Genomic DNA, 24,942 nt, shown 5'->3' with positions numbered 1-24,942 from the left:
ATTATATGCTTACATAAAATAAAAATCTATTTTTGAAATTTGTGAATCGATGTGAATCGCTAGAAGAGTGAATCGCGATTCATATGTGAATCAAATATTTCCCCCCGAATGTTTATTTGGGGACAGAAGTATCAGATTACTGTACACACACGGAGATGTCATCTTCACTAACATAATAAATAATCAGCTTCTGGAAAAGCTTACAGCACTACAACCGAGGCAGTAACATCAGCAAATAGATCGTAAATGAAGACCAAGTAGAAAGCAGGTGAAACTAAAAAAGGTACGATGGATTACAGTTGAGCCATATAACAGAAGTCTACTCCGATCTCTGCATGTACAAAGTTAGCGACTTGACTTTAGTTCTTCTGCAGTATGAGTACATTCCATAACTCGATTTCAGGGTCTTGTGTGGGATAATATCCTTGTTGAATACATTTGTATTATTTGATCATGCCAGACTGATAGTGTATAGTGAGTTCTTTATCACAAAAATGTATTTAACTTAAATCTTCACCGTTTGACCAAACCTTAGCACAGCACACACTGACCAATATAAAAAATAGGGAAAAGGGGAGAGGGGAACTATCTAGGCTGAAACGAACACACCCGCAATCCTCACTTTTTGAACAAAGCAGTTCTGCGCAATAATAACACTAATAATGTCTTAATTTAGCTTTGACCCCTTGATCTGCAATCCTTATGCTCTACCCACTGAGCTCTACCCTCCTGACATCATACAGAGACAACAGAACCAGACCTGGGGTCCAATCAATGATCACATTTCAACTGGATGCAATTCGTCACAGCTTTCATTTCAGGGGCAAGGAGGTTTCATTAAATCAATCACACAGACTGTTCAATTCTATATCCACTCGTTGACAGGGGCAGACAAGTGACCCAGGTGGGGTTATGGACCCAGAAAACTGTCTCTCCTCCAGCTATCCTTAAACAAGCATGGTCACACACACACACGCTCACCTGCACTCCAGAAAGCACCTAGAGCACCTGGCACACAGAAATCAATATGATTAGAATTGTCAAGCTGCTACTGCTTGTGAGAGTAATGACATACAATGCGAGTACAGCAGACAGGTGACACGTAGATCTTCGTATTGAAACGCGGTGTCTCCGACAGAGGGCGTCGTCACCAAAAGTCCTCATCCTGTGCCAACGTGCCGAGCGCGCGTCTAGGAGGTCCACCGCCACCAGGCCACTTTCATCCGGTCCCAGACGGCATCCATGGAGTCGAAGGCGGGACGGACGTCCAGGATGGAGAACTCATAGGTGTCCTTGTTGATCTCGCCGTCGTAGTAGTCGATAACGTAACGCACCTCCTTCCCACAGCGATCCACGATCCAGTCGTGGCGGTCGAAAGGTAACTCATATCTACGACCACGTGGGCGGGGGCAGGGGGGGGGGGGGGGCGTACAATCAAAAGGTGCTTGGGAGACCTTAAAAACATTCAGTTCCAAAATTACGTTACCTATACTGTCAATAAAAGTATTTTTACTCTGAGTATTTACGAGTTAAAAACACTTAAAAGGACATACTTTGATCTTCCTTTTTCTACAGTCCCTGGCCATGTGACGCCATCTACTGACAACACATGAAATGGTTGACAATGTTTGTGGAGGTGCTGGAGCACAGGCCTCACCCCATCCAGTGACGCATGCGAGCTCTCGGGGAGAACTCCTTGGCTTTGCCTCCGAATCTCTTCAGGGAGGGGCCACAAGGACATTCCCTGCAAGGAATGAAACACAGGTTAGGGAGTGAATCATATGAATAATGAATCATTCATAATATGGGAAATACAATTTGATAAATGACGGTATGGACTTAGTCAGGGTTATCCAGCTCCTCTATATCTGAATATATGAAAGCAGTAGACAGACTTATTTCCCCAGTCTGCCTCTACGTGCTAATTCCCTCAGGTGTTAGTGCATAGGGAGGGGGTGTAGGGTTCAGCCACTGTCCACAGGAGTGGAGTCTTACTGGGCATGAAGGGCCTCCCACTTGAGGATCTCCTGCCAGGCCTGCTCGTTGTTCTGGTTGTGGATCTTGATGATGTTTGACATGTCCTGAGGACCTAGGTCATCCTCTCTCCAGCGCCACCTGCAGGAGAAATAGGCAATGAAATTCCAGACTCTGGAAAAATAGTGTTATATTATTACACCTACAAGAGGAACAGGAGGATTCAAAACGGTTCTGACATGAGGCCGTTACTGTAAACCAGGCCAACCCACCTGCTTTTACCATCTTGATCGAGATGGTAAAATCTGGTTGTCAAAATCTTAAAGTTACAATTTTGAGCAGTTGTCCTACTGTCACTACAACTGAGACTTACCCCTTGCGCAGCATGGCGTTCCAGAACATCTGTTCGGAGGGGTAGACCCAGTTCTTCTCCGACCCGGCGCGGGGTATCTTAGACTCCTGCCTGGCCTGGGGCAGAGCGAAGGGCTGGTCTGGGGCTGGTATCTGGTTAGGAGGTGGCATCTGCCAAACACAAACCATGGCAGACATAAGAACCAAGTACTTTATTTTGATTTCTGCAACCTTAAGTGGATATTCATTTTTAAAGAAAAACCATGGTTTATAACACTAGCATTGTTTGTGTTGGCTAAGATTACTCTTTCACTTCGAGAAGCACTACTTTCCAGCATGTCTAGATGAGGGGTCTACTTCAGAAGACGCGTGTTTTCGGACTGTCCCACATCTGTTGTGTAACCTACCATGTTAGTGGGGTCGATGTCACTCTTGGCGCCGGCTGCGGCCCTCATAGGACACTCCACAAACTCGTAGGCCCTGTCCTGGTGAGGCGGGGCTGCTGGAGCTGCTGGCTGCTTCTCCTCTGCTGCCTGGTGCATGGGGCACTCTGCAGGGGGCGCCACTGAGGGAGGAGGAACAACCTGGTCAGTCTGAGCTCAGTCGTGTTCAATGAGATAGAGTGACGAGGTACAAGGGGAAAGGAAGGACATAAATAGGCAAAGACCACACCGCTTTTTTTCAGAACATAATTCCGTTTGAACAGACAAACCATTCAGCTCGATATTGTATCGAGCTGTCTCCCACCTTTGACGGTCTCCTGGTGCATGGGGCAGCCCTGGGGAGGGGCGACCCCCACGCTGAAAGAAGGGGGCACCATCACAGCCTCCGCCTGGACGGTGGGTGTTGGACTAGACATAGTGGCTCCCATCCTGACTCGCCAGCCTTGTCCAAGCTAAACACCAGTGACAGAAAGACGTTTAGCCAAGCTAGTTGGACTACTGGTATTACAAAGTACGAGGTCATACCTAGCCAAATAGATTGTTAATAGAATCTTTATTATGTAGCTATGGCTGTCTCACCATTTGTATACATTTGTAGGGTTTATTATTATAGCCACCCCTACTCCTCTCAGTCACACGCTAGGTAGACAAGGTGTCAAAATGTGCGTCCCAATTGCGCTTTTATTGTTTTGTGAAAAGTTCATCAAATATTAATATGGCCTATACAATAGAAATTAATAAAACGTGGTAACAGCGTGTAAACTGCTCTTACCACGCTCAAACTACAAATATCTTAATTTCGGTTTCTTCTTTAAAATTGACAAGGGATAATGTTTATATGAGTAATGTACCACCAGCGCGCTAGCTAGATAGACACATTGTCATTGTATGGAAAAAAGGAGTTAGCTATTTAGCTACATCAGAGTCTACCTAAGACAACCAATAAAATACATACAAATATAAATACACTGTCCCCCCATAAGCTAGATAGCTACCATACTTAGCTACTAGCCTATAGTTACTTAGTAATCATACAACCACCTTCAAGCGTTAGCTTGAAAACGATCGAGCTAGCTGGCATTAACCATCATTTATTTCAATAGGGTTATCTAATACAGGAAAACACAAACTATAATATAATTTACAAGATGTACGTTGCTCCTATTACAGCAAAACAAGATGTATAACAAAAAGTAACATCAAATAAACTGACCTTAACTTAGAAATCACCAGTGCTTCACTGCTTCCCCAAAGTCAACGTGCAGGACACTTCCCACAGTGCACTGCGCAAGGGTTAGTTACGTATTGACGTTTAGTACGTAACTTGTGACGGAGACGTTTTCGTTTTACACACACAGCATAACGCCAGAGAATGTCTAATATAGAGAGAACCATAGACATAATAAAGACATAATAAAGAAGTTCTTTAATATGTCTATGGAGAGAACTGCCACTCTCGGGAAACTTCCGGGTTCTGAACTGGTTGCAGTTCCACTCTAGTTCCATATGAGGGCGCTAACGGTCGAGTGCAGAATGAATGCAAAATCCCCAAAATACACTTTTCTCAGGATATAATTTTTTGTCTAGTAATTTGAATTCTGAATTCGAAAGAGGAGGCAAAAAAACACACCGCTGGGTGATAGATTTTTTTAAAGTCGCCTTTCTGTTCTAAAAAGCCTTTTAAAATGTCATTGACGTCATACACATTGTATTCATTCTGCACTCGACCGCGATCACTCCCAGTGGAACTCTTGTGGAACTGCAACAAAATTCGGTGGGGCTTAATAGGGAGTGGCCAGGCTTTCCTTAAACAGGCTCTGATAACGCCCTTTCTTCCTTTGCTTTAATGCAGAAGCAAATGGGAAAATAAACATTAAAGATCATTCTGAAGGTCTTGTTTAAATAGTTAATGTTATGCTTCTCATGCTTCTATGAACCAAAAGAGCCATCGCGGCCAGTTAGCTTCCCTCAAAACAGACCTCCCCCTACTGAGATCAGAGGACCACCACTGGCCACAGGTTTTTTGAAGGAAAAAAGGGTGTCTGATACTAAGGTTATGCATCTCCTTAAGATGCTGTAAGGTCAGTTTCCAAATGTTTATTGTTTGGTTCAAAACAGGTTTCCATGTGCATAATAAAAACTGTTCACCAACTAGTCTTTCATATATCTTCAAATGTAATTGCAATTATTGCAAATAAAAACTCGTCTGGAGCCTGGTCACTTTTGGCCCATGTTGTGCATCGAAGTGAAAAGCTTTTTGCTGCTCATGCCTCGGAATGACATAACACTGAAGAGGCGTGGTATCAAAATGTGCCTACGTGCTTAGGCTGCATTGACTGTAAAACCGGAACTACCGGCCAACGGCACCACGTGTGGTTGAGCGCAAGGATACTGCACTAGGGGGACCGAGGGTATAAAGAGTGCCGGAGAGGTGAGATAACATTTTTATGAACCTCCGTTATCTTTTTGAAGATTACAGCTTTACTGAATAGACGTTATCGTATGTGGTTACAGTTTGAGCTACTTGCATTCCGCGCTGTAATGTAAACTAGACAGTTGAATTAGAGCAAACGACGGGACGCTGGATGCTGCTAGCCTAGTCAGGCAGGATTGGCTAGCTATCATTAACGTTAGTCGTTACGTGTCCAAATACTGATTTCCCCTTATTTATCTGTAAAAAGCTCTCACCTGACTCTGCATGTTTGATTGCGGTATATTGACACGAGATGTTCAATATATGTGTATGTATGGGACAATTAGCTTGATAGTTCCGTCACTGTCCTCTGCTAGCTATCTGGGGTGGCGTGGTGTTCTAATCCCACGTAGGTAGACAAGTCTGTGACCGGAAGAGACATCTGACCTTGACAGTTAACTGCTAATTTAGCAACTGTAGCTAGTAGTAACTAATTGCCTATATTGTGCATTCTCCACACACATTTGTTCAGTGTGAGGAAAGCAGAAGACTTGGTATTGTATCTTGCATTAGAGTTCCAGAACTTTCTATTTGTGGCTTTTTCACTTGATGTGTGAGTTTGTTTTCTGGCATTGGTGAACCAAGAATAAACGTACTGCCCTCAACAATTCAATGTAATATTATTTCCCTCCCTTCGTTATCTTAGTCTATTCAGAACTAATCATTATTAGATGAAAATACTGAGTATTTCCTGGTTGTGTCTGGCAGCGGTTAGCTGTGGATGTAAGTGGCAGTAAAACATGATTCTCAGTTTCCTCTTCCTGGTAGCCCTGTGTGTGTGAGAGAGAGAGATATGTGTGCTGTTTGAAGTGGGATATTTGGCTGGATTTGAGGTCATCATCACCACTGAAAGGTCATGCTGATTTGGATGGTGTCTAGCTAGTGTGTGATAAGTACAGTTTATCTGTGTGTTGTGACATCTCAAGGTCTATTTTGAGCTGGAGGAATGATAAGAAAGCTTGTGTGTGCATTTAGGATGTAATGTAGGTGTTGGAAGGAGATAACTGTGTGCTAGAAAGATCACCTCAATGACATGTGGGTAGGTTCAGTGACCTTGCCCAAGTGTGTTGGCGGTCTGGTTTCCTTGACTATTGAATTTCCTATTTTGAAACCAGAGTTACAAAAGATGCACACTGGTTGTGACTTGCACTAAAACTGGTTTGTTGAGTAAATGCCACAAGCCCTGAGGTAGTCTGAATGGCTGCTCTGTCTAAACTCAGGGTCACAGTAAAAATAATATATATATATATATATGAATACAATTATTTGCAATCTGTTCTGTTGTTCTCAATCTTCCCTTGACTTTCTTTTTCCAAGCCAGAGCTATGACGGCAAGAATTAATCAAGCGAGGTCCGCACTGACCAAAATGGTGAGATTTCATATGTGTGTATGATGTATGTGACACATCTGTAGATGTGAGTGTGGGTTACAGTTTGGCCTTCACTACGTACTGTCTCTCTCTCCCAGTTCAACAGCGAGCGTTACAGTAGGTTCACCCTGCAGTCCGAGGAGGAGGGAGGGCCCCACGTCGAGGTCAAGCTGTCCAGCGACGGGATCGAAAATGACCATGTCCCCGACTCAATGGACGAATCGCACGGCTCGCCCTCGTACAGGGCGCCGCCCCGGGACAAGTACCGCAACGTGTGCTACCTGGCCCTCGGAACCCTGCTGATCTTCGTCATTGGTAGCCATTGCAACTGCCATCCCTTAACTGAAAGGTTATATTTCTTTCTCTGCGTATTGACCAATCCCTGTGTTTGTCTCGGTTTCAGGGTACCTGATTGGCTACGTGAGCCATCGCTCCCCACAGAGGCCTCTGGTGAGCTGTGACCCTAAACTGGGAGTGGAGACTGAAGAGACTGAAGGTGGCGAGGAGGAAGTTGTGGAGAAGTCTCTAGATTGGAGTGACATCAATAACTTGCTGGGGCAGAAACTCAACCCAGAGGCCTTTGACAAGAGACTAAGGTACGCACACGCCATTAGAATGCTCTTTTGTATTTTTTTTTGTCATCCTCCATTGGACAACCGAGTCTCCTTCATCCACAGTGAGTTTGCGAGGGACGATCATGAAGCAGGAAGTGATGGAGACCGTGTTCTTGGAAACCGAGTCTTTGAGGGATTTAAGAGTCTGCAGATGAACCCCTGGACTGACATCCACTATGTACAGCTGCAGACTCAGAACAGGTACACACACACACAAACACGCACTACTTTGCTCTCTCTTTCTCAGTGTTAAATTACTTGTCTTCCCTCTCCTGACATCCGCTCTTCTACAGCACGCAGCCAAACCGTGTTCTGATTGGCTCTGAGGAGGTGGGCCAGCCTACTGGTTACCTGGCCTATAGTGCTCGTGGAACTGTCAAGGTGAGTCACTAGTCTGTGTGGGCCATCCTACTGGAAACATATATTTTCTGATACTCTACATATTTGATTTGTGACTGAGCGGTTGTGTGTGTGTGTGTGTGTGTGTGTGTGTGTGTGTGTGTGTGTGTGTGTGTGCAGGGCCAGGTGGTGTATGCTAACTACGGACGCAGAGAGGACCTGCAGGAGCTGCAGAATCAGAACGTGGAGCTGAAGAACAAAGTGGTGTTGCTCCGCGCTGGTCGTCTCAACTTTGCAGAGCAGGTGTGTGTGTGTGTGTTTCACGAAACCGGCTCAGTGGTCGCGACAGAAAAAAGGGGCAAATTCGCGAGAGTACCATCTGCTGTGGTCTTTATTCATCGGTTAAAGGAATAATAATATATAACATTAATATATAACATAACATTGTTCCGGGAGTACAACGGTACTTAGGAATGGTTCGCTTGACCCGATGTTAGTTTCCTCAAGGATCACAATGACTCTTGCTCAGAGACTTGTTGCTCTTGTGCTCTTGTGGTTAGTGGTAACTGATTTAAAATAGTTTGTACTCGCTGTGATATATTGTTTTTTATTATTGTTGCTTGTCTTTGTTTTTTTTCTTTTTTCACAGGTACACTTGCACTTATAGCAGTTCATGTTGTTTAATTGTAACTTGTTTAACTATATGCTCTTATGGTTCTTCCCTTTGGCACTTACTTTGGTTGTTCACAATGTGTGCTTCATGTTTTGGCTACTCGCAATGTTTTGTGGCTATCTCGTTGTTTGATCAGTGGCCTATGCACTTTGTAAAGCTCTCTCTTGGAAGTCGCTTTGGATAAAAGCGTCTGCTAAATGAATAAATGTAAATGTAATGTATAACCAACGATGAGGTATGTAAGTCAGTAGGTCAGTGGTATACATGTGAGTGTGAGTGAATCATGATGGTGAGTAGTGTTAAAGGGTGTAGTAACAGAAGTCAAAGGTTTGCCACAACTCAAAACAAAAGCCTGCTGTGGAAAAGGAAAGGGCCTCCTCTGCTTCCGACATCCTCTTAGGGTGTATCCACTTAACGGCCGAGGAGGAGGAGGCCGTCACTGTGTGTGTGTGTGTGTGTGTGCGCGCCCTCCCTCCCATATACACGCACCAGTGGCTATATCCTGTATCTGTGTAGCGATGACATGGCAGGTTTCCTGGGCCTTGCTGAGCTGTCTTCCTGTGTCAGGTGGCCAGCGTTGCTGAGCTCGGAGCCTCTGCTGTTCTGATCTACCCAGACCCACAGGACTACGACTACCAAGACACCACTGAGCTGTACGGACACGTGAGTACAGCACACACACACACATGCATCACACACACATGCATCACACCAGCATCCGCCAATGTAGTTACAGCACTATCGCCTGAACGAACGTGGCCTTGCCCCACTTGCTGCATGGTCAGCGGCCCGTTCTGAGTGCTGAAGTCAGTGTTGTGTGTGTGTGTGTGTGTGTGTGTTCTCTCCTGTGCTCTCTGCAGGTCCACCTGGGCTCCGGTGACCCCTACACCCCTGGGTTCCCCTCCTTTAACCACACTCAGTTCCCCCCTACGCGCTCCTCCGGCCTGCCCTCCATACCTGCCCAGACCATCACTGCCCAGACAGCAGCCCAGATCCTCAAGTAAGAACACACACGCACACACACAACATGCACTACGTAGAATCACACGCACACTCCCAAAGACACACAGATATGAAAACCAATATCCTAAAGCACACGCAATGCTTTATGCGTGAGTGCTGATTTGCTAACAGCCTCTCTTTCTCTGTTCCGTTCTCTCTCTGTCTCTCTGTTTCTTTTTCCGTGCTCCAGGAGGATGGGAGGGGCAGAGGCTCCCAGCTTTTTTACGGGCAGACTCCCGAGCGTGACCTACAGACTGGGCGGGGCCAGCGACGGCGAGAGCGCCACGGTGGAGGTGAACAACGTGCTGGTCACCAAAGAGCTGCACAACGTGTTCGGGATCATCAAGGGTTTCACTGACCCAGGTGTGTGTGTGTGTGTGTGTGTGTGTGTGTGTGTGTGTGTGTGTGTGTGTGTGTGTGTGTGTGTGTGTGTGTGTGTGTGTGTGTGTGTGTGAGAGAGCGCTGGCCCTCACCGCAGATACATGGGATCTGTACAACATTGTTTTCATCTCTGTGTTTGTGTGTTTCAGATCAGTATGTGGTGTTGGGGGCACAGAGGGATTCCTGGGGTCCTGGTTATGCCAAGGCCACCGTGGGAACCACTCTGCTGATGGAGCTGGCCAGGGCTGTGTTTGAGATGGTGGAACACGGTAACACTCCCTCTCTCTCTCTCACACGCGCGCACACACACATACACACACACACTGTCATATCTACACAGTTCACATGTACCCAGAGCCCCTGATGTCTGCGTGTCTGTGCAGGAGGCTTCAGGCCCCGGAGGAGCCTGCTGTTTGCCAGCTGGAGCGGAGGAGACTACGGCAGTGTTGGCGCCACCGAGTGGTTGGAGGTAGGAACTACATCCTGCAGCCTCATTTTTTGGGGTGGGCTCAATTTTTGCGGGCAGTCTTTCAGGAGATGCGAGTGTGTGATTGTTGCTCTGTTCGTATTCCAGGGCTACTTGTCTTCTCTCAACAAAAAGGCTTTAACCTACGTCAGCTTGGATGGAGCTGTCACCGGTGGGTGTAACACAATAACGCATGCACGCGTTCAAATACAGTTCTGAAGCTTTGAGTTCACGTTTGTTTGTATGTGTGATCCACAGGCACTGGGGCTTTCAGGGCTTCTGCCAGCCCCCTGCTCCACACTCTGCTGGAGAGCACCATGAAGAAGGTACACCGCTGTTCTGGATGGGCTGTTTTAGGGTTGGATGGTGTGTGTGTGATTTTTTTGTTTGTTTGTTTGCCATTGTCTGTCTAGGTGAAGAATCCCATTGGTTCAAAGAAGAAGAGTCTGTATGAAGACGTGGCTGGGGACAGCTTACAGACCAACGTGTGAGTACTCCTGTGGGCTCTCCCCCCCATTCGTGATCCACACCCAGTCGTAAAAACAAACCGGAGCATGTTGTGGCTGTGTAGACTGACTGTGGTGTGTGTGTGTCCCCAGCCTGAGGCCAATGCAGCTGGGAGATTGTGCCTATCCTTTCCTGGCCTTCTCTGGAATCCCCTCCCTGTCCTTCAGCTTCTTCTCAGAGGGGGTAAGTCCACGCCCACTCTTAAAACACCATAGTGACGTGTTTACGCAAGCAATACTGTCTGTGTGACTATCTCTGAATTCTAACCTTGAAACCTTTCTCGTGTGTGTGTGTGTACAAGGCTAAAGATTACCCTTACTCCAACACATTCCTGGACAACAAAGAGAACCTGGATCGTGCGACCAACCATCGCCTCAGCACCATGGCAGTAGGGGCGGGGCAACTCGCAGGCCAGCTGGCTCTCCAATTGGTGCACGACCACATCCTGCGTCTAGACGTGGCCGGCTACGGGACCACCTTGGGCAAATCGGTGCACTCTCTCAGGCGCCAGCTGTTCAACGCCACACAGGTGACGTCCGCATCCGGGAACAGCCGGGGGGGGGGGGGGGGGGGGGTTGAAGTCGGGTAACGGTCTCAAACCGTGTTGGGGTTGGGAGGTCGTGTAACGGTTCTGATTGGTTTCCCACGGGGGCGTCCCAGAGCCTGTCTGGTAATTGGCTGGCGTTTGCGTCCGGCTCCTACTCCAGAGCTGTGAGACGGCTCCAGGCAGACGTCCTCAACACCGACCTCAACGACGCGGAGGCCTGCCGCTTTCTCAACGAGAGGATCATGACCGTAAGACACAGAGTGCCTGCCTGCCGGCTGTGAGCTGGCTCAGCATTAGCAGCAGCAGCCACCAGCGGTAGATTTTTGTTCACTCACCAGCCCCCAATAAAACAAGGGTTACAACATTTGCTAGCCATTTGGGCCGGTGGGTGGATGGGGAAAAGCCTGCTTCTGTTGTATTAATAATGGAAAAGACCAGAACAGTTACAAGATTTGGACCATAATATCTCTCCCATATGCCTTCTTTTCGTATGTTCTCACTCATACATCGTCTCATATTCTCTCTACGACCTCCACAGGTGGAGCAGAGCCTGCTCTCTCCGTACGTGTCGCCCGTCCAGGTTCCCTTCCGCCACGTGGTGTTTGGCCTCGGGCCGCACACCCTGGGCTCCCTGGGGGCGCTCAGCGACCCCGACGAGCTCCACACCCAGCTGGCCCTCGCCACCTGGACGCTGCAGGGCTGCGCCAACGGCCTGGTCGGAGACGTCTGGGAGCTGGACAACGAGATCTGAGTGTGTGTGGATGGTTGTCTCTGAGAGAAGCGTGGGTGTAAGAAAACCGTGTGTGTGTGTGTGTGTGTGTGTAAGAGAACCAGTGTGTGCGTGTGAAAAGTTCTGTCTAGGATAACCATGTTTGTCGTCTGGGGAGAAGCCTCAATTGAGCACAAGCTATCAGAAGCCTACCACCACCGAGAGGTGAAGAGCAGAAAATAGAGAGTTGTGGCTTCAGCGGGCTCTGCCCCCCTCTCTGGTTCCCTGTAAGACCTGGCAGGAGATGAAGTACCTGTGGTGTCAGCCACTGGTACCTCATCTCCTTCTAGCTCTTTACCCCAATCCCCAACCAACCAAAAGCCTTGGCCGTTACCATAGAGATGACCTCGAAGCCATCTTGCACTGAGAACTTTTTTATTTATGTTTTGTATTTATTTATCAGTGGCAGTGTTCACTATAAATGTGATGTTTGTTTTTTGACTCAAGTTATCGGGAGCAGTGTCTTCCATAATTATGACAGTTATACTGTTTGATCCAACAGCAGCATCTGCTACAGAAATACTCTCCTTTTATGCTACTACTACCAGAGGCTGCTATGGATATGTGATTGAGAAATATATTGGTCAACTGGAGCATGCTGTAAAATGCATGCTCATAAATTATCAACCTTAAAGTTACATTAAAGACTAAGGAATTTAAAGAAAATAATCTCATGATTAATTAATGGTAGTAGGTTGATAAACAACAGGATTTTGGACAAGCTAACGGCACATGCTGCAAAAAAACGACAAACTCTTAAAACCCTCTAAATAATTCGATTTGTTTAGGTTCAATTGAATTCTGAGAGCCATTTCTGTTGCACTTTTGGAGCAGTTTATATTTCTGATCTTAAGAATTATCGGGAGCAGTGTCTTCCATAATTAAAATCATTATCGGGAGCAGTGTCTTCCATAATCAAAATCATTATCGGGAGCAGTGTCTTCCATAATCAAAATCATTATCGGGAGCAGTGTCTTCCATAATTAAAATCATTATCGGGGGCAGTGTCTTCCATAATGTCAAGCGTTGAAGGTAGTTTTTGCCTACCAGTGTGTGTGTGTGTGTGTATCGGGAGCAGTGCCTCTCATATTTCACTGAAGGGTGGAGTAAGTTATCGGGAACAGTGTTTCCCAGAGTTATTTTGTGTGTAAGTCTACAATCTTTTTCTGCTGTTTGTTGTAATCTTTTCACTAGAAATCTAGTATTCATGTTCAGAAATGTTTTTGGGTTACTATTTGATTTGTCACATGCTTCTTTCTCTCATGATTGCTTTCTTTTCTTATTTACAACCTCGAAGTCAGGAAGCTTGGGTTAATTCATAACACACTCGGCCTACCTTGTGTTTGTAACTTGTACTCTATAGACAGAGAAACGACTCTTTGTTAAACCAACTGTACTGTGTTAACTGCTGAACATTCCCCACAGCTACTTTTGCTATAGGCCTACACGGGTATAGTTTTACTGCATGTTATTGTGTTTACCCTTGGTACAGTAATGACACAAATCTGTAGGCTAGTGAAGCGCACCTTAGTTAGTTTTTATCCCCCACAAAAAACTCGGTTGCTGTTGCTACAATTGTTGCATGATTCAATACTTCAACTGATGTATGATTTCTTAATCAATTTAGTTATATTTGGCGATTCAGTTTGTTGATCGATTAAATGTGTTCAATATCACGCATTTAGTTGTCACGTATTTAGTAGGCTAATGTTTGCTTAAAATTATCCATGTCTTTCTGGAATAAACTCACTTTTGGCTTAGCGCACTGGGTTGTATGTGTGATTACTGCACTTGGTAGTTGGAGGGCGCGATTTTGCAGTCAGAATGCCAAAGCAGTGGTAACTGGTATGGAAATTGCACATCGTAGATTAATTGTGGACCACTGAAATACAGAATCATTCGTCAGAGCAAGGAGAGTAAGTTAAATGTAGCCTATTGCAAATGAAATGTGTAGGATATTATATAGTAGTTCTGGTTTGTTCATTGATGTTACATTTTGATCCAACACCGTACTTAAATTGATAGACATGAATGCTACCTTGGCAATCTTGGTTTAAAATGTTTAATGGTAAAAAATAGAAGTAGTGCTATAGGCTACTATGGATAAAAAGCGTATGGATGCAGATGCTCATTTGCGTGCACTTTAAGAAAAGACTACGCACAGAGTAGTGACGCCACAAACCCAGCACGCGCAGGGAATCGTCCCGGAATTACCCCGGACAGGGAGAATAACAGACCGAACTGAATTAATTCTCATGTTCCTGAGAATTCATATTAACGGCAACAAAACTAAAGATTTGGACTAGGAATAAAAAGATGAGCAGAGGTCTCTATGAGCGTCCAAGCCTTTGACCGGATTGCTGTGCTGTTCTCCCGTCAGTCGTGATTCACGGGAACCTTATTGCTGTGCGACTAACGATGTTAACGGTGGTCTAATTTAGAGATGGTATATGCGACAAATGAGGTATTCTAGTTGACGGTTTAAATTACTATACGTAAAATATGTTTTAACAACACGAGAAGCAGGGTGCGCGGTTTGTTTTGCTGCACGACCAGGTGGGCTAATCTGATTTGGTTCAAGTGACAGATTGTGTGTGTATGTGCGTGTCCTTTAGTATGGCGCTTTCTGCTAAGACATGTTCTCTCTTTGTACACCCCCCCCCCCCCCTTCCTTTATTTTTCTATCTCCGCCTCATTTTACCCCAACCCCCTCCAGTCTCCTATATCTCTTCAGGCTGTCATGGCGTCTAGGAGGTGACCTCCAGTAACCCTGCTCCCTCTTGACCACATCTCTAATCCCTGGCTGGTCCAGCAACATCCTGGTAAGTCCTCAGTAGAACGTCCTCTCTGGTCTCCCATAGAGAACATGGCCTGAAGTCATCACACAGACACCAGGCCCGAGTGAGGGGAGATGCCAGGTAGGGGTGCTACTGAGAGGTGTACTGGACTGAGAGCAGGGTTCAGGAAGTGATGAGGTAGGGACAGCCAGGATGCTGGTGAATAGAGGCTATATTTAGGCGCCTGCATTCAGGCTGCCCTCAATAAAGATACAGAGAGGAAAGAACACTGTCTCCCCACAACACACACACACACACACATGCATCTCAGCCTCCATAAAAATCAGCTCCCAGCCGCGCCCCCCCCCCCTCCCCATCATGTTGCGTTTGGGAGCAACTATTTGCATGGTTGTCATGGTTACCTGGCAGATGAGCTGAGATAGCATCCATGTCTTTTTCTGTCCATCTGTCTTTCTGTAACTCTCAGAATGTCGTTATTGTCTCTCCATCTCTCTCTCTCTCCCTCCCTCCCTCTCTGGAGGATGTTGAATAATTTAACAGTGGATGAAGGAGTAGGAAGCTCTGAATCAGAGTAGAAAGAGCGAGGGATGGGGATGGAGAGAATGAGGGAGGTGTGGAGGTGTCCTGTGTTTTACAGAAGGGTGAGTCAGCAAATAGGGAGGGAGAGGGAGAGAGAGCGAGGTTAAAGATAGCTTGGCTGATAGAAAGGTACGGTGCCAGAGTGTGTGGTGTCTGATGTCTTGTGCTTAGGGTGGGTATGTGTGTACGTGTGTGTGTGCGCGCATGTACGTGTGTGCGTATCGATTGAGCAGAGAAGGTCGGGAGGCAGAGAGAAGATTATCAAACTAGACAAGGAGCAGAGGAACACAGAGCAGACGCCTCCGCTAGAGACTGGAGGACGCGTCTGAAGAGCAGATATGGGAGAGGGCTGTGAGTACCAGCGCCTTCCCTATGCCAGAGAAGAGGAGGACGAGGAGAGAGAGAGAGAGAGAACAGAGGGAGGGGCAGGCAAGATGGTAAACACCTGGCTGTTGTGTCTGTGCTTCGTCGACCGCATACAGAGGGCGGGGAGGGGTTTCAGGGACGCTTTTGTCTTATCGTCTTTGCTTCTTTGTTTTGGGTGTGTGTGTGCTTGCGGTTATGTGTATGCACTCCTGTGTGTGTGTGTGTGTGTGTGCGGGTGTGTAGATGCAGATGCAGGCCGAGGAGGGGACAGAGTGGCTGGTGGAGCTGCTGGCAGACGTGCAGCTGCAGCAGTACTTCCTGCGTCTCCGTGACGAGCTCAATGTCACTCGGCTCTCCCACTTTGACTACGTCAAGAACGAAGACCTGGAGAAGATCGGCATGGGGCGCCCAGGTGTGTGCCTGGGACTGTGTGTGTGTGTCCTTGGGTCATACGTTTATCCATCTCTTTATTGCTCAAATATTTGTTGGTGTGTGTGGTGTGTGTGTGTGTGTGTTTTAGGCCAGAGGAGGCTGTGGGAGGCAGTCAAAAGGAGGAGAGCTCTCTATAAACGCAAGTCCTGGATGAGCAAGGTACAGCACTACTTTCTGTGTGGACAGACACACACACACACACACACCTCCGCCCACTCAGTCTCTGTGTGTGTGTCTGAGGTGGAATCACTCTCAGCTGTAGTCTCTATGTCTGGGCCAACAGGTGTTTCCAGGGAAACGACCCGATGCTGACCTCCAGCAGTCCCTCCCCCATGGGGCCTCATCCTCCCCCGCCCTGCCCACTGACGCCTCGCCGCCCGGGGCAGCACTGACCTGTCTGATCAGGGAGGCGGAGCTTCAGATGTTTGAGCGACTGGGAGACGGGACATTTGGGGTGGTGAAGAGAGGAGAGTGGACCGGCCCCAACGGACGAGTGGTGAGAGAGAGAGAGGGAGGGGAGGAGGGGGATAGAGGGAGCGAAATAGAGTGGGGGCAGACCAGAGGCCCGTCTCTACAATGTGTGTATTGTCTTCCTCCCTGGTTACTCTGCAATTGAGTTAGCATTATCTGTTAGCCTACTGTCCTCTCAGACTCACACACATCCATCCATTTGTTCTCTCTCTCTCTCTCTCTCTCTCTCTCTCTCTCTCTCTCTCTCTCTCTCTCTCTCTCTCCTTCCAATCTCTCCTCTCCCCTCTTCCTCTTTCTTTCTCTCTTTTCAATCTATCTCTCCCCTCTCCCACTATCTCCCCTCTTCCTTCCACTCCCTCCCCCTTCAATCTTTCCCTCCCCCTTTCAACTACTCTCTCCCCCCTTTGATCTCTCCCCCCCCACCCCTCTAGTTGTCAGTGGCAGTGAAGTGTTTGAAGGGTGGCATGCTGGACTCTGAGGGGCTGGATGACTTCATCCGGGAGGTGAATGCCATGCACTCTCTCAGCCACCAGAACCTCATCCGTCTGTACGGGGTGGTCCTCACACAGCCCATGAAGATGGTGAGAGTCGCTGAGGTCACACACACATGTACACATGTACGCACACACACACGCAGCAACACACATACCGCATGAGACATCACAATTGTTACCTACAGTTTCATACAATGACATTGTTTGCGTGTGTGTGTATGCGTGTGTGTTCCAGGTGACAGAGCTGGCTCCTCTGGGATCTCTGTTGGACCGTCTCAGGAAACGCCAAGGACACATCCTGATCTCCTCTCTGTGTGGCTACGCTGTGCAGGTACACCAGCACGGAATCACCCTGACAGTAATAATCCATACTATGGAAATCTCTAATTGTGTATGTGTGTGTGTGTAGGTGGCTTGTGGGATGTCCTACTTGGAACAGAAGCGTTTCCTGCACAGAGACCTGGCTGCCAGGAACGTCCTGCTGTCGACCAATGACACGGTGAAGATCGGAGACTTTGGCCTGATGAGGGCGCTGCCCACACACACAGACACATACGTGATGGAGGAGAGCCACAAGGTCCCCTTCGCCTGGTCAGTGTGTGTGTGTGTGTGTGTGTGTGTGTGTGTGTGTGTGTGTGTGTGTGTGTGTGTGTGTGTGTGTGTGTTATTATGCCTGTGTGTGGGGTGCAGCGGTAGCTCTCTGGATAAGTGCACGCACCATGTAGGCTGAGGCCTTACCGCAGTGACCTGGGTTTGAGTCTAGCCTGGGCCCTTTGCTGCATGTCTTCCTCTCTCTCTCTCTCTCTCTGGCGGTCTCCCTACCTTTCCTGTCACACTTCACTTCCAAACTGTTCACTTCCCCCCTCCCCCTCCCCGCCCCACCTCCCCCTTCGTAGGTGTGCACCAGAGTCATTGAAGACCCGGACCTTCTCCCATGCCTCAGACACCTGGATGTTCGGAGTGACTCTGTGGGAGATGTTTACCCACGGCCAGGAGCCCTGGCTGGGCCTCAACGGCACCCAGGTACCCCCCCCCCCCACACACACACACACACACATTACTACCTATAAACACACACACACACACCTCCACACATATTAGGTTGACATGATCTCACCTGTGAAATTGTGTGTGTGTGTGTGTGTAGATCCTCCACAAGGTGGATGTGGAGGCGGAGAGGCTGAGGAAACCAGCTGACTGTCCCCAGGATGTGTACAACGTCATGCTGCAGTGCTGGAGCCCCAAGCCAGAGGACAGACCCACCTTCACCGCCCTGAGAGACTTCCTCCTGGAGGTAGGAGGGGAGAGGGGCAGCCTGGGGTCCCACTGGTGGAGGAGACCTGGATGGAAACTGGACACCATGTTATTTGTTCCTCTGGTTTATTAGGTGGCAAAAGTGTAGGTTTTGTGGTCTCTCCTAATGCTGGATGTCACTGCTCATAGAACATGCCCACGGAAATGCGAGCGCTGCAGGATTTCGACGAGCCGGATAAACTCCAGATCAACGTGAACGACGTCCTCACCATCATCGAGGGGAGGTCAGTGTGTGCTTGCGTGTGTGCTTGCGTGTTTTTCCGTTTGTGTATGTGCGTGCGTGTGCACGTATACACATCCTCCCCTGCTGTTCCTCTCCCTCAGAGCGGAGCACTACTGGTGGAGGGGTCAGGACAGCCGGACTCTGCTGGTTGGTCAGTTCCCTCGTCATGTGGTGACCTCCGTGGCCGGCCTGTCGGCTCGTGACATCAGCAAGCCGCTCAAACACTCCTTCATACACACCGGCCACGGAGACACCGACCCACACCGGAGCTGGGGGCACGCCGACCGCATAGACAGGTAAGACACACACACACACAACCCTTACTGTATGACCTACTCACCATCCACCTACAGTTGCTGCGTCTCACCACTAGAGGGCAGTGGTGTATTATCTCTGGCTGTGTTTCAGCCCAGAACATTCTGTGTGTGTTTCTGACAGAGGTACTGTTTGTGTGGGTCAGTGTTTGACTGTACACCTCCCCTTCCCTCCTTCCCCCCTTCCCCCCCCCCCCACAGCCTGTACCTGGGAAACCCCATGGACCCTCCTGATATCCTGGGAATGGGGCCCTGCGCAGTCAGGCCCACTAAACTCCCCAACCGTGCCAAGAGTGAGTTTTCTGCCCAATACAGACACACACACACACACGCAAACACTTCTGCTCTCCAACACACAGATATACTTGCAGGGTCTTATTGTGTAAAACTCTCTCTCCCTCTGCACCCCCCCCAGAGCAGCCACCCCCTCGTCCTCCACAGCCTGCTATGCTGCTGAAGAGTGAGTCTCCTACGCTAGCTTCCCTTTAATACAGCTGCTGATTCATTTAGAAGGATCTGGAATATTTTGAATGTGTATGTTTCTGCTTGTGTGTGTGTGTGTGTCTCTGTGTGTGTGTGTGTGTGTGTAGAACCCTTCTATGACTCTGTGCTGGACGATGATGATGAAGACTCCGGCGCCTCGTCAGGGCTGAAGAGGCTGGGCGTGTCCCTGGGCCTGAAGCTCCGCCCCTGGGAGGGGCCAGGCGTGAGGTCAGCCCGTAGCGAGGTCTCGCTCATCGACTTCACCGACGACAGCTTCAGCTCGGCAACGCCCTCGCCGCTCACGGAGACACACCCACTGGACCAAGACACCCTTCATGTGAGGAAGGTGGGGTGTAGCTCAGTGGTTAGAGCACAAGAGGTTCCTGGTTCAAATCCCCTGCTGCACTGTACATTGCTTTGGATTAAGGCGTCTGCTAAATGAATCTTTTTTTAAATTGTTATTATTGTATCCAAAGGTATTATAGAAACATTAGCAGTATTTTCTCTCTTTAGGACACTCCCTCCATCCTGGACTGGCCCCTCCCACTACCTGCCTATGACGAGGTTGCGCAGGAAGACCAAGACCAATCAGAGGACCATGAAGTGCGGTCCATCAACACGGGATTGGCTGGGGATACGCTGGCTCTGCCCAGCGCCACAGGAGAGGGGAGATACGAGTCTCAGTCAGCTGATCTGTTCCAGGAGCTACAGAGAGAGGTGGGGCGTGCACACACACACACACACACACACACTCTTTTACGATCACTAATCACTAATCTGGAGGCAGGGTTGGTGTTTTAACTCTCTTATTTGGCTGGCCCGCAGGTGATGGTGAAGCTGCAGGTTCCCATGGCGACCGGACGCTCCCTCCCCTCCTCCCCCCTCCCCCTGGCCCCCGCCGCCCCCCACAGACAGATCTACCTGCCCCCGACATCCTACTCCTCCTCCTATGACGACAGACCCGTCCTCCCACCCCGCACCCCTGTGCCCCCCATGCGCCCCTCCAAGATCACGCCCCAGGCCTGGCCGCACCCGCGCACCAGCTCCATCTCCCTGGGCGACAGGGAGAACACGCCCCCTCAGATACCGCCCCGAGACCACGCCCTCTCCCAGCCCGCTTCCCGCTCCTCCTCCCCTCTCCCCCTGGTGCCCCCCTTCTCTGTCTCGCCCCAGTCCTCCTCGCCTCTCTCCATCCCTCCTCCCCCCCTCTCCATCTCCCCCCGTCAGAGGGCTAGCCTCTGCTGTGTCGGCCCCCTCAGCTCCCTCCTGTCCTCCTCCCCCCCCTCTTCCTCTCCACCGCCCGCCTCTCTGTCCTCCAGACTCACGGTGGCCCCTCCCCCAAGCTCCTCATTGGACCCCTTCTCAGAAGGCCGGGGCCTGTCGATGTTGATTGATGGCTCTCAGAGTTCAGTCCCCTCCCCTCTGCCAGATCGCCCCGCCTACCTGGAGAGGTACGGAGCAAACATGGCTGCCGTCAAGCCCATGATGCACCAGCAGCCAGGCAGCACCAAGCCCAACTCCTCCTACAACAACAACAATGGAAGGACTACAGCTCCTAGCATGCAACACAGCATCGCAGAGGTGACAGAGGCGCTAGTTCCAGTGTGGTGTAGAAATGAATAAACAGGTGTCTATTCATGGGATGGCATCGTTATTCACATGTGTGCATAACTGCATTTGTGTGCATGTGGATGTGTACGTGTGTACCTGTGTGTGTTTGTGTGTGTGTGTGTGCAGGTGCAGGATGCGGTACATGGTGTTACAGTGGAGGAGTGTGAAGCTGCCCTTCAGAGCCACAATGGAAATATCCCCCAGGCCGTGTGTCATCTAAAGGTACACACACACACACATCCACACACACACACACACACACCTATGCAGCAGTCCATGAGTTGTAAAAGCACTACACCTCACAGGCTCCAGTCATGACCAGTCAGTCGCGAGCACGTCTCTGTCGTAGGTTCAGCAGCTGTTTCGTCTGGGCCTGCGTTCACGGCTGGAGTGTCAGGAGGTTCTAGAAGGTTGCCAGTGGAACCTGGAACAGGCCAGCACCCTTGTACTGGAGTCATACAGCCGGAACAGGTACAAACACACCAACATAAACACAAACACACACGTCTATCCTTGGGCTGCCCTAACTATCTTTAATCTCTCTTTTTCCTTCTCTGGTCTCACCTCCATCGCTCTTTCTCTCCCTCCCTCCCTCCCTCCCTCCATCTCTCTGTCTTCATCTCTCTGTCCCCTTCCGCTCTTTCTCAGGCAATGAAGACAGAGGACCAGAGCTGCACCCTTCCCTGCACCATCCAGGCTTCCCGTGGACCCCAGGACCTGCCCCCCTGGCTCTGTGTGGTCCTGCCCCCCTGGCTCTGTGTGGACCTGCCCCCCTGGCTCTGTGTAGTCCTGCCCCCCTGGCTCTGTGTGGACCTGCCCCCCTGGCTCTGTGTGGTCCTGCCCCCCTGGCTCTGTGTGGACCTGCCCCCCTGGCTCTGTGTGGTCCTGCCCCCCTGGCTCTGTGTAGTCCTGCCCCCCTGGCTCTGTGTGGACCTGCCCCCCTGGCTCTGTGTGGTCCTGCCCCCCTGGCTCTGTGTGGTCCTGCCCCCCTGGCTCTGTGTGGTCCTGCCCCCCTGGCTCTGTGTGCTCGTAGCACACGCATGCTCCCTGCCTTACTTACTGCAGCCAACTACTGAAACATTCACAGGTTACCCTGAACACCCTGGACTTGACACATTGATATTTATTCTTTGGATATTTAAGGATTATTTATGTGGCCGCAAGTAGTTTCACCTCAGTGTGATTAGTAGAGGAGCCTGCGCTTTGTGTGTGTGTGTGTGTGTGTGTGTGTGTGTGTGTACTTGTGTGCGTGTGAAAGAGAGAGAGAGACAGTGAGCAGTGTAAATACCGATGCCTTTCACTGTTTTGAACTGCTAAGATCAGGGATTATTGAGAAGACATACTGTTTTACACAGAGGTAATTGTGTAAAAGTATTTAGACATTGGGGATACATAGTGATACAGACATTCACAAAGTATGTCACTCCAAAAACGCTACTGTACTGTATATGGGGTAGACAATGGTGTAGTAAGGGTGAAGGTCTTCGCAATGATGACGGATTTCATCTTCAGGAATGTTATCATTATTATATCAAATCTTCTTAGATGCTGCATGTTATTTAGAATGTTTTAAGTTGGCATGTATAGCCACTATTGGATTGTATAGAACCGTTTTGGATGGATGCTGTTTTGGAATCAAATGTCAAAAGACTACACTACTGAAGAAAAGGAAACTGAGTCTCTGAATGGAATATACCTTCTCCATACTTAGAACCAAGCACTGAACATGGAAAATAATAACATAATACATATGGATAATGTCAAGTCAAGGACCTATAGTGATAAATGAGCTTCTTTGTCCCATGATGCACCTGTGCTCCACACTTCATAATGGTAGTGTATATCTACTAGGTGGGGAAAGAAATCAGCAGAGTATGATTTAAAAATCGAACCGGTGTTGAAAGTGGGTGATCATTCATACATACATGCTGAAGCAATCATATACAGTATTATAGATCTTTCCTCTATGGAAGGTCAAGCTATCATAGGGTGGTGAGTGTATGTGTGTGTTTGTTATACAGTGTGTTTGATGGCAGAATAGCATCTCATTCTATGAGATGCTATGAAATAAATGTTTTTATCATAAATTGAGTTTTGAATCATTCTCATATTCGTTGGTGAGTAAAGGCACATACACATTCACAAGATTGCTCTCTCTCACACACACACACACACACTAGCTAAGGATACATTGTGTTCGTTGTCTCAGATCCCTGAGCAGTTCAGAGTTCAGCCTGTATACTCAGCCTTGTTCTTCTTCCTGCTGGAGTAAGCACTGTTCCCTGTCTCGCGCGCGCACACACACACACACACTGCCAGTGTAGGAGTTTCCTGTCACTGTAAGGTATTACAGTAGTCTCGCTCCTTGACTCAACCCCCACGGTGAAAGTGAGAAAATTAATGTTTGGATCATATAACTCATGCAACCATTTCTATTACAAAGACAGAGATCAATGATGCCAGACTGCACACCATGTGTATGCATGTGTGTGTGTTAGATGTGTACAGTGCACTAGCTTTGATTTTACAGGGTGCCTAGAGAATTTATCTATCCTGTAATTCCCTTGCTGGTCAACTCAATATCAGACTCATTCAGATAGATAGCGATGATTGATTGCTCAGGTCTCACCTGGACTCTTACAGAGAACATTGATCAGCGGAAGAAGTGTAGCTTTTACAATTGATTCCTAAATTGAATGACCGAACAAATTAGAACAATAATCCATGTTTATACATCCAGTAAAGAGTAAAGAGTGCCACCAGCTAACTGTGTGGCACTAGTAAACTCATTTCACCATCTCGTTTTCCCTCAGAGTATATAGTTCCTGCCTCTGTGAGCTGGGAGGTAGGCATCAGGACAGAGGTGGAATGAGGCATACTGGTGGCTTGTGTTTTCTCCAGCCCACTCCTCTAATGAATGAGACATGGAACAGTTCAGCAGCTGAAAGACAAAGAGTGACCTAACCGAGACCCCAGCCAAGGCACACACACACACACACACATAAGGCACACACACACAGTACACACTAGATAGCTTTTACTTCTCTTGTAGCCTTGTCTCGCTCTCTTTCTCTCTCTCCCTCTTGTTATCTGTTTCTCCAACACAAACATTCTGGGAGAGAGATGAAGCCAAGCTAGGCACACATGACCAATCAAAGGATGGATCATTAGGCAGAGTTGAGGGGTAGGATCTGTTCTGACAACAATCGCTGTGACAACACCGCCCCAGTAAAGCTCTCAGACACCGGACCAAGAGGGATGTGGGAAATCTGACTTTCACACACACACACACACACATATACACTCACACTGCGAAACGAAATCAGAGGTAAACTAAACTGAAAGAAAGATGGAGGGAGGGAGGGAACACAAATAGACAGATGTCTTTTCTGTCGGTGAAATAGAGACACATCCCAGCCAATCATGTCCAGCTAAAGCAGAGGGAATGTGAGACTACTGTCTGGCGGGTCAAAAATGCTGCTCCTCCAGAAACTCACTTTACCAAAATGAATGAAGTCGTGACATGACTCCCAAACTCTGTAAGACATGGTGTCATAAGAATGACAACGACAAATGTCCCAATATGTGACAGCTGCCAACTGAGATGCTTTGCACATACAGAATGTTCTGTACACGTGCTAATAACATTCGTGATTTCATGCTAATAAAGGGGTTTAAATTTAGAATCGAATTTGAGTGTGTGTGTGTGTGTGTGTGTGTGTGTGTGAAGCGGGGGGGTGGAGGGGGCGGGGTTATAAGGTGAGAGAACCAATTGGGATAGAAGATGAAGACAGTGCGTTGGTCTTCCAGCCTGGTCACAGGCCCTCTGTGTGCTCTCCTCACCTTCATGTATTCACAACTGCTTTAGATGACAGATCAATGCTCCTGATCGTTCCTTGCTATTAGCTATTTAACCCTTTAACCCCCACCCATGGATCCCAACTGGAT

The 24,942-nt window shown here is 48.5% G+C and overlaps 3 protein-coding genes across 5 annotated transcripts; 2 read left to right on the top strand and 1 right to left on the bottom strand.

Moving 5' to 3' along the window:
* Window positions 1-465: 465 nt before the first annotated feature.
* Window positions 466-4,129, bottom strand: LOC134034649 (holocytochrome c-type synthase-like). Its single transcript, XM_062479138.1, has 7 exons — window positions 3,982-4,129; window positions 3,073-3,220; window positions 2,733-2,890; window positions 2,348-2,496; window positions 1,996-2,115; window positions 1,658-1,744; window positions 466-1,389 (listed from the first exon to the last, which is right to left on the bottom strand). The coding sequence occupies exons 2-7, from the start codon at window positions 3,194-3,196 to the stop codon at window positions 1,191-1,193; spliced, it is 837 nt and encodes a 278-aa protein (XP_062335122.1). The 5' UTR covers window positions 3,197-3,220; window positions 3,982-4,129; the 3' UTR covers window positions 466-1,190.
* Window positions 4,130-5,103: 974 nt separating this feature from the next.
* On the top strand, window positions 5,104-13,674 carry tfr1b (transferrin receptor 1b). Of its 2 annotated transcripts, none has more exons than XM_062479442.1 (19): window positions 5,104-5,199; window positions 6,559-6,611; window positions 6,710-6,926; window positions 7,015-7,207; window positions 7,289-7,426; window positions 7,519-7,606; window positions 7,745-7,867; window positions 8,805-8,900; window positions 9,098-9,237; window positions 9,430-9,602; window positions 9,770-9,889; window positions 10,004-10,089; window positions 10,195-10,258; window positions 10,345-10,412; window positions 10,500-10,573; window positions 10,686-10,776; window positions 10,895-11,122; window positions 11,254-11,388; window positions 11,679-13,674. In XM_062479442.1, the coding sequence occupies exons 2-19, from the start codon at window positions 6,567-6,569 to the stop codon at window positions 11,889-11,891; spliced, it is 2,292 nt and encodes a 763-aa protein (XP_062335426.1). In that variant the 5' UTR covers window positions 5,104-5,199; window positions 6,559-6,566; the 3' UTR covers window positions 11,892-13,674. The 2 variants fall into 2 exon arrangements, with proteins under 2 accessions (XP_062335426.1, XP_062335427.1); XM_062479443.1 differs by having other exon boundaries at window positions 5,123-5,199; window positions 6,563-6,611.
* Window positions 13,675-14,076: 402 nt separating this feature from the next.
* On the top strand, window positions 14,077-21,785 carry tnk2a (tyrosine kinase, non-receptor, 2a). 2 transcript variants are annotated; one of them, XM_062480099.1, is made up of 21 exons: window positions 14,077-14,465; window positions 14,626-14,731; window positions 15,520-15,723; window positions 15,896-16,064; window positions 16,173-16,243; window positions 16,368-16,580; window positions 16,987-17,136; window positions 17,285-17,380; window positions 17,459-17,640; window positions 17,946-18,072; window positions 18,197-18,343; window positions 18,493-18,587; window positions 18,688-18,882; window positions 19,102-19,193; window positions 19,316-19,360; window positions 19,491-19,720; window positions 19,897-20,100; window positions 20,209-20,964; window positions 21,121-21,216; window positions 21,344-21,465; window positions 21,643-21,785. In XM_062480099.1, the coding sequence occupies exons 3-21, from the start codon at window positions 15,625-15,627 to the stop codon at window positions 21,647-21,649; spliced, it is 3,096 nt and encodes a 1,031-aa protein (XP_062336083.1). In that variant the 5' UTR covers window positions 14,077-14,465; window positions 14,626-14,731; window positions 15,520-15,624; the 3' UTR covers window positions 21,650-21,785. The 2 variants fall into 2 exon arrangements, with proteins under 2 accessions (XP_062336083.1, XP_062336082.1); XM_062480098.1 differs by having other exon boundaries at window positions 16,347-16,580; window positions 19,491-19,729.
* Window positions 21,786-24,942: the final 3,157 nt, after the last annotated feature.

Source organism: Osmerus eperlanus, chromosome 15 (assembly GCF_963692335.1).
Source record: "Osmerus eperlanus chromosome 15, fOsmEpe2.1, whole genome shotgun sequence".
In the NCBI taxonomy this organism is placed as follows: domain Eukaryota; kingdom Metazoa; phylum Chordata; class Actinopteri; order Osmeriformes; family Osmeridae; genus Osmerus; species Osmerus eperlanus.
The sequence above is the reverse complement of the archived record's forward strand: the minus strand, read 5'-3'. Positions and strand labels throughout refer to the sequence as shown.

What these genes read in the sequence shown, in the direction of transcription:
- LOC134034649 (XM_062479138.1), bottom strand. Translation starts at nt 3,196, where the DNA reads ATGGGAGCCACTATGTCTAGTCCAACACCCACCGTCCAGGCGGAGGCT. An exon ending in ACATCGACCCCACTAACATG is followed by an intron (nt 2,497 to 2,732) that starts GTAGGTTACACA and finishes TGTGTTTGGCAG; the next exon opens with ATGCCACCTCCTAACCAGAT. An exon ending in AACGCCATGCTGCGCAAGGG is followed by an intron (nt 2,116 to 2,347) that starts GTAAGTCTCAGT and finishes TTTCTCCTGCAG; the next exon opens with GTGGCGCTGGAGAGAGGATG.
- tfr1b (XM_062479442.1), top strand. Translation starts at nt 6,567, where the DNA reads ATGACGGCAAGAATTAATCAAGCGAGGTCCGCACTGACCAAAATG. An exon ending in GTCTCAACTTTGCAGAGCAG is followed by an intron (nt 7,868 to 8,804) that starts GTGTGTGTGTGT and finishes TTCCTGTGTCAG; the next exon opens with GTGGCCAGCGTTGCTGAGCT. An exon ending in TGGAGAGCACCATGAAGAAG is followed by an intron (nt 10,413 to 10,499) that starts GTACACCGCTGT and finishes TTGTCTGTCTAG; the next exon opens with GTGAAGAATCCCATTGGTTC.
- tnk2a (XM_062480098.1), top strand. Translation starts at nt 15,625, where the DNA reads ATGGGAGAGGGCTGTGAGTACCAGCGCCTTCCCTATGCCAGAGAAGAG. An exon ending in TCACACAGCCCATGAAGATG is followed by an intron (nt 17,137 to 17,284) that starts GTGAGAGTCGCT and finishes TGTGTGTTCCAG; the next exon opens with GTGACAGAGCTGGCTCCTCT. An exon ending in TGTGTGGCTACGCTGTGCAG is followed by an intron (nt 17,381 to 17,458) that starts GTACACCAGCAC and finishes GTGTGTGTGTAG; the next exon opens with GTGGCTTGTGGGATGTCCTA.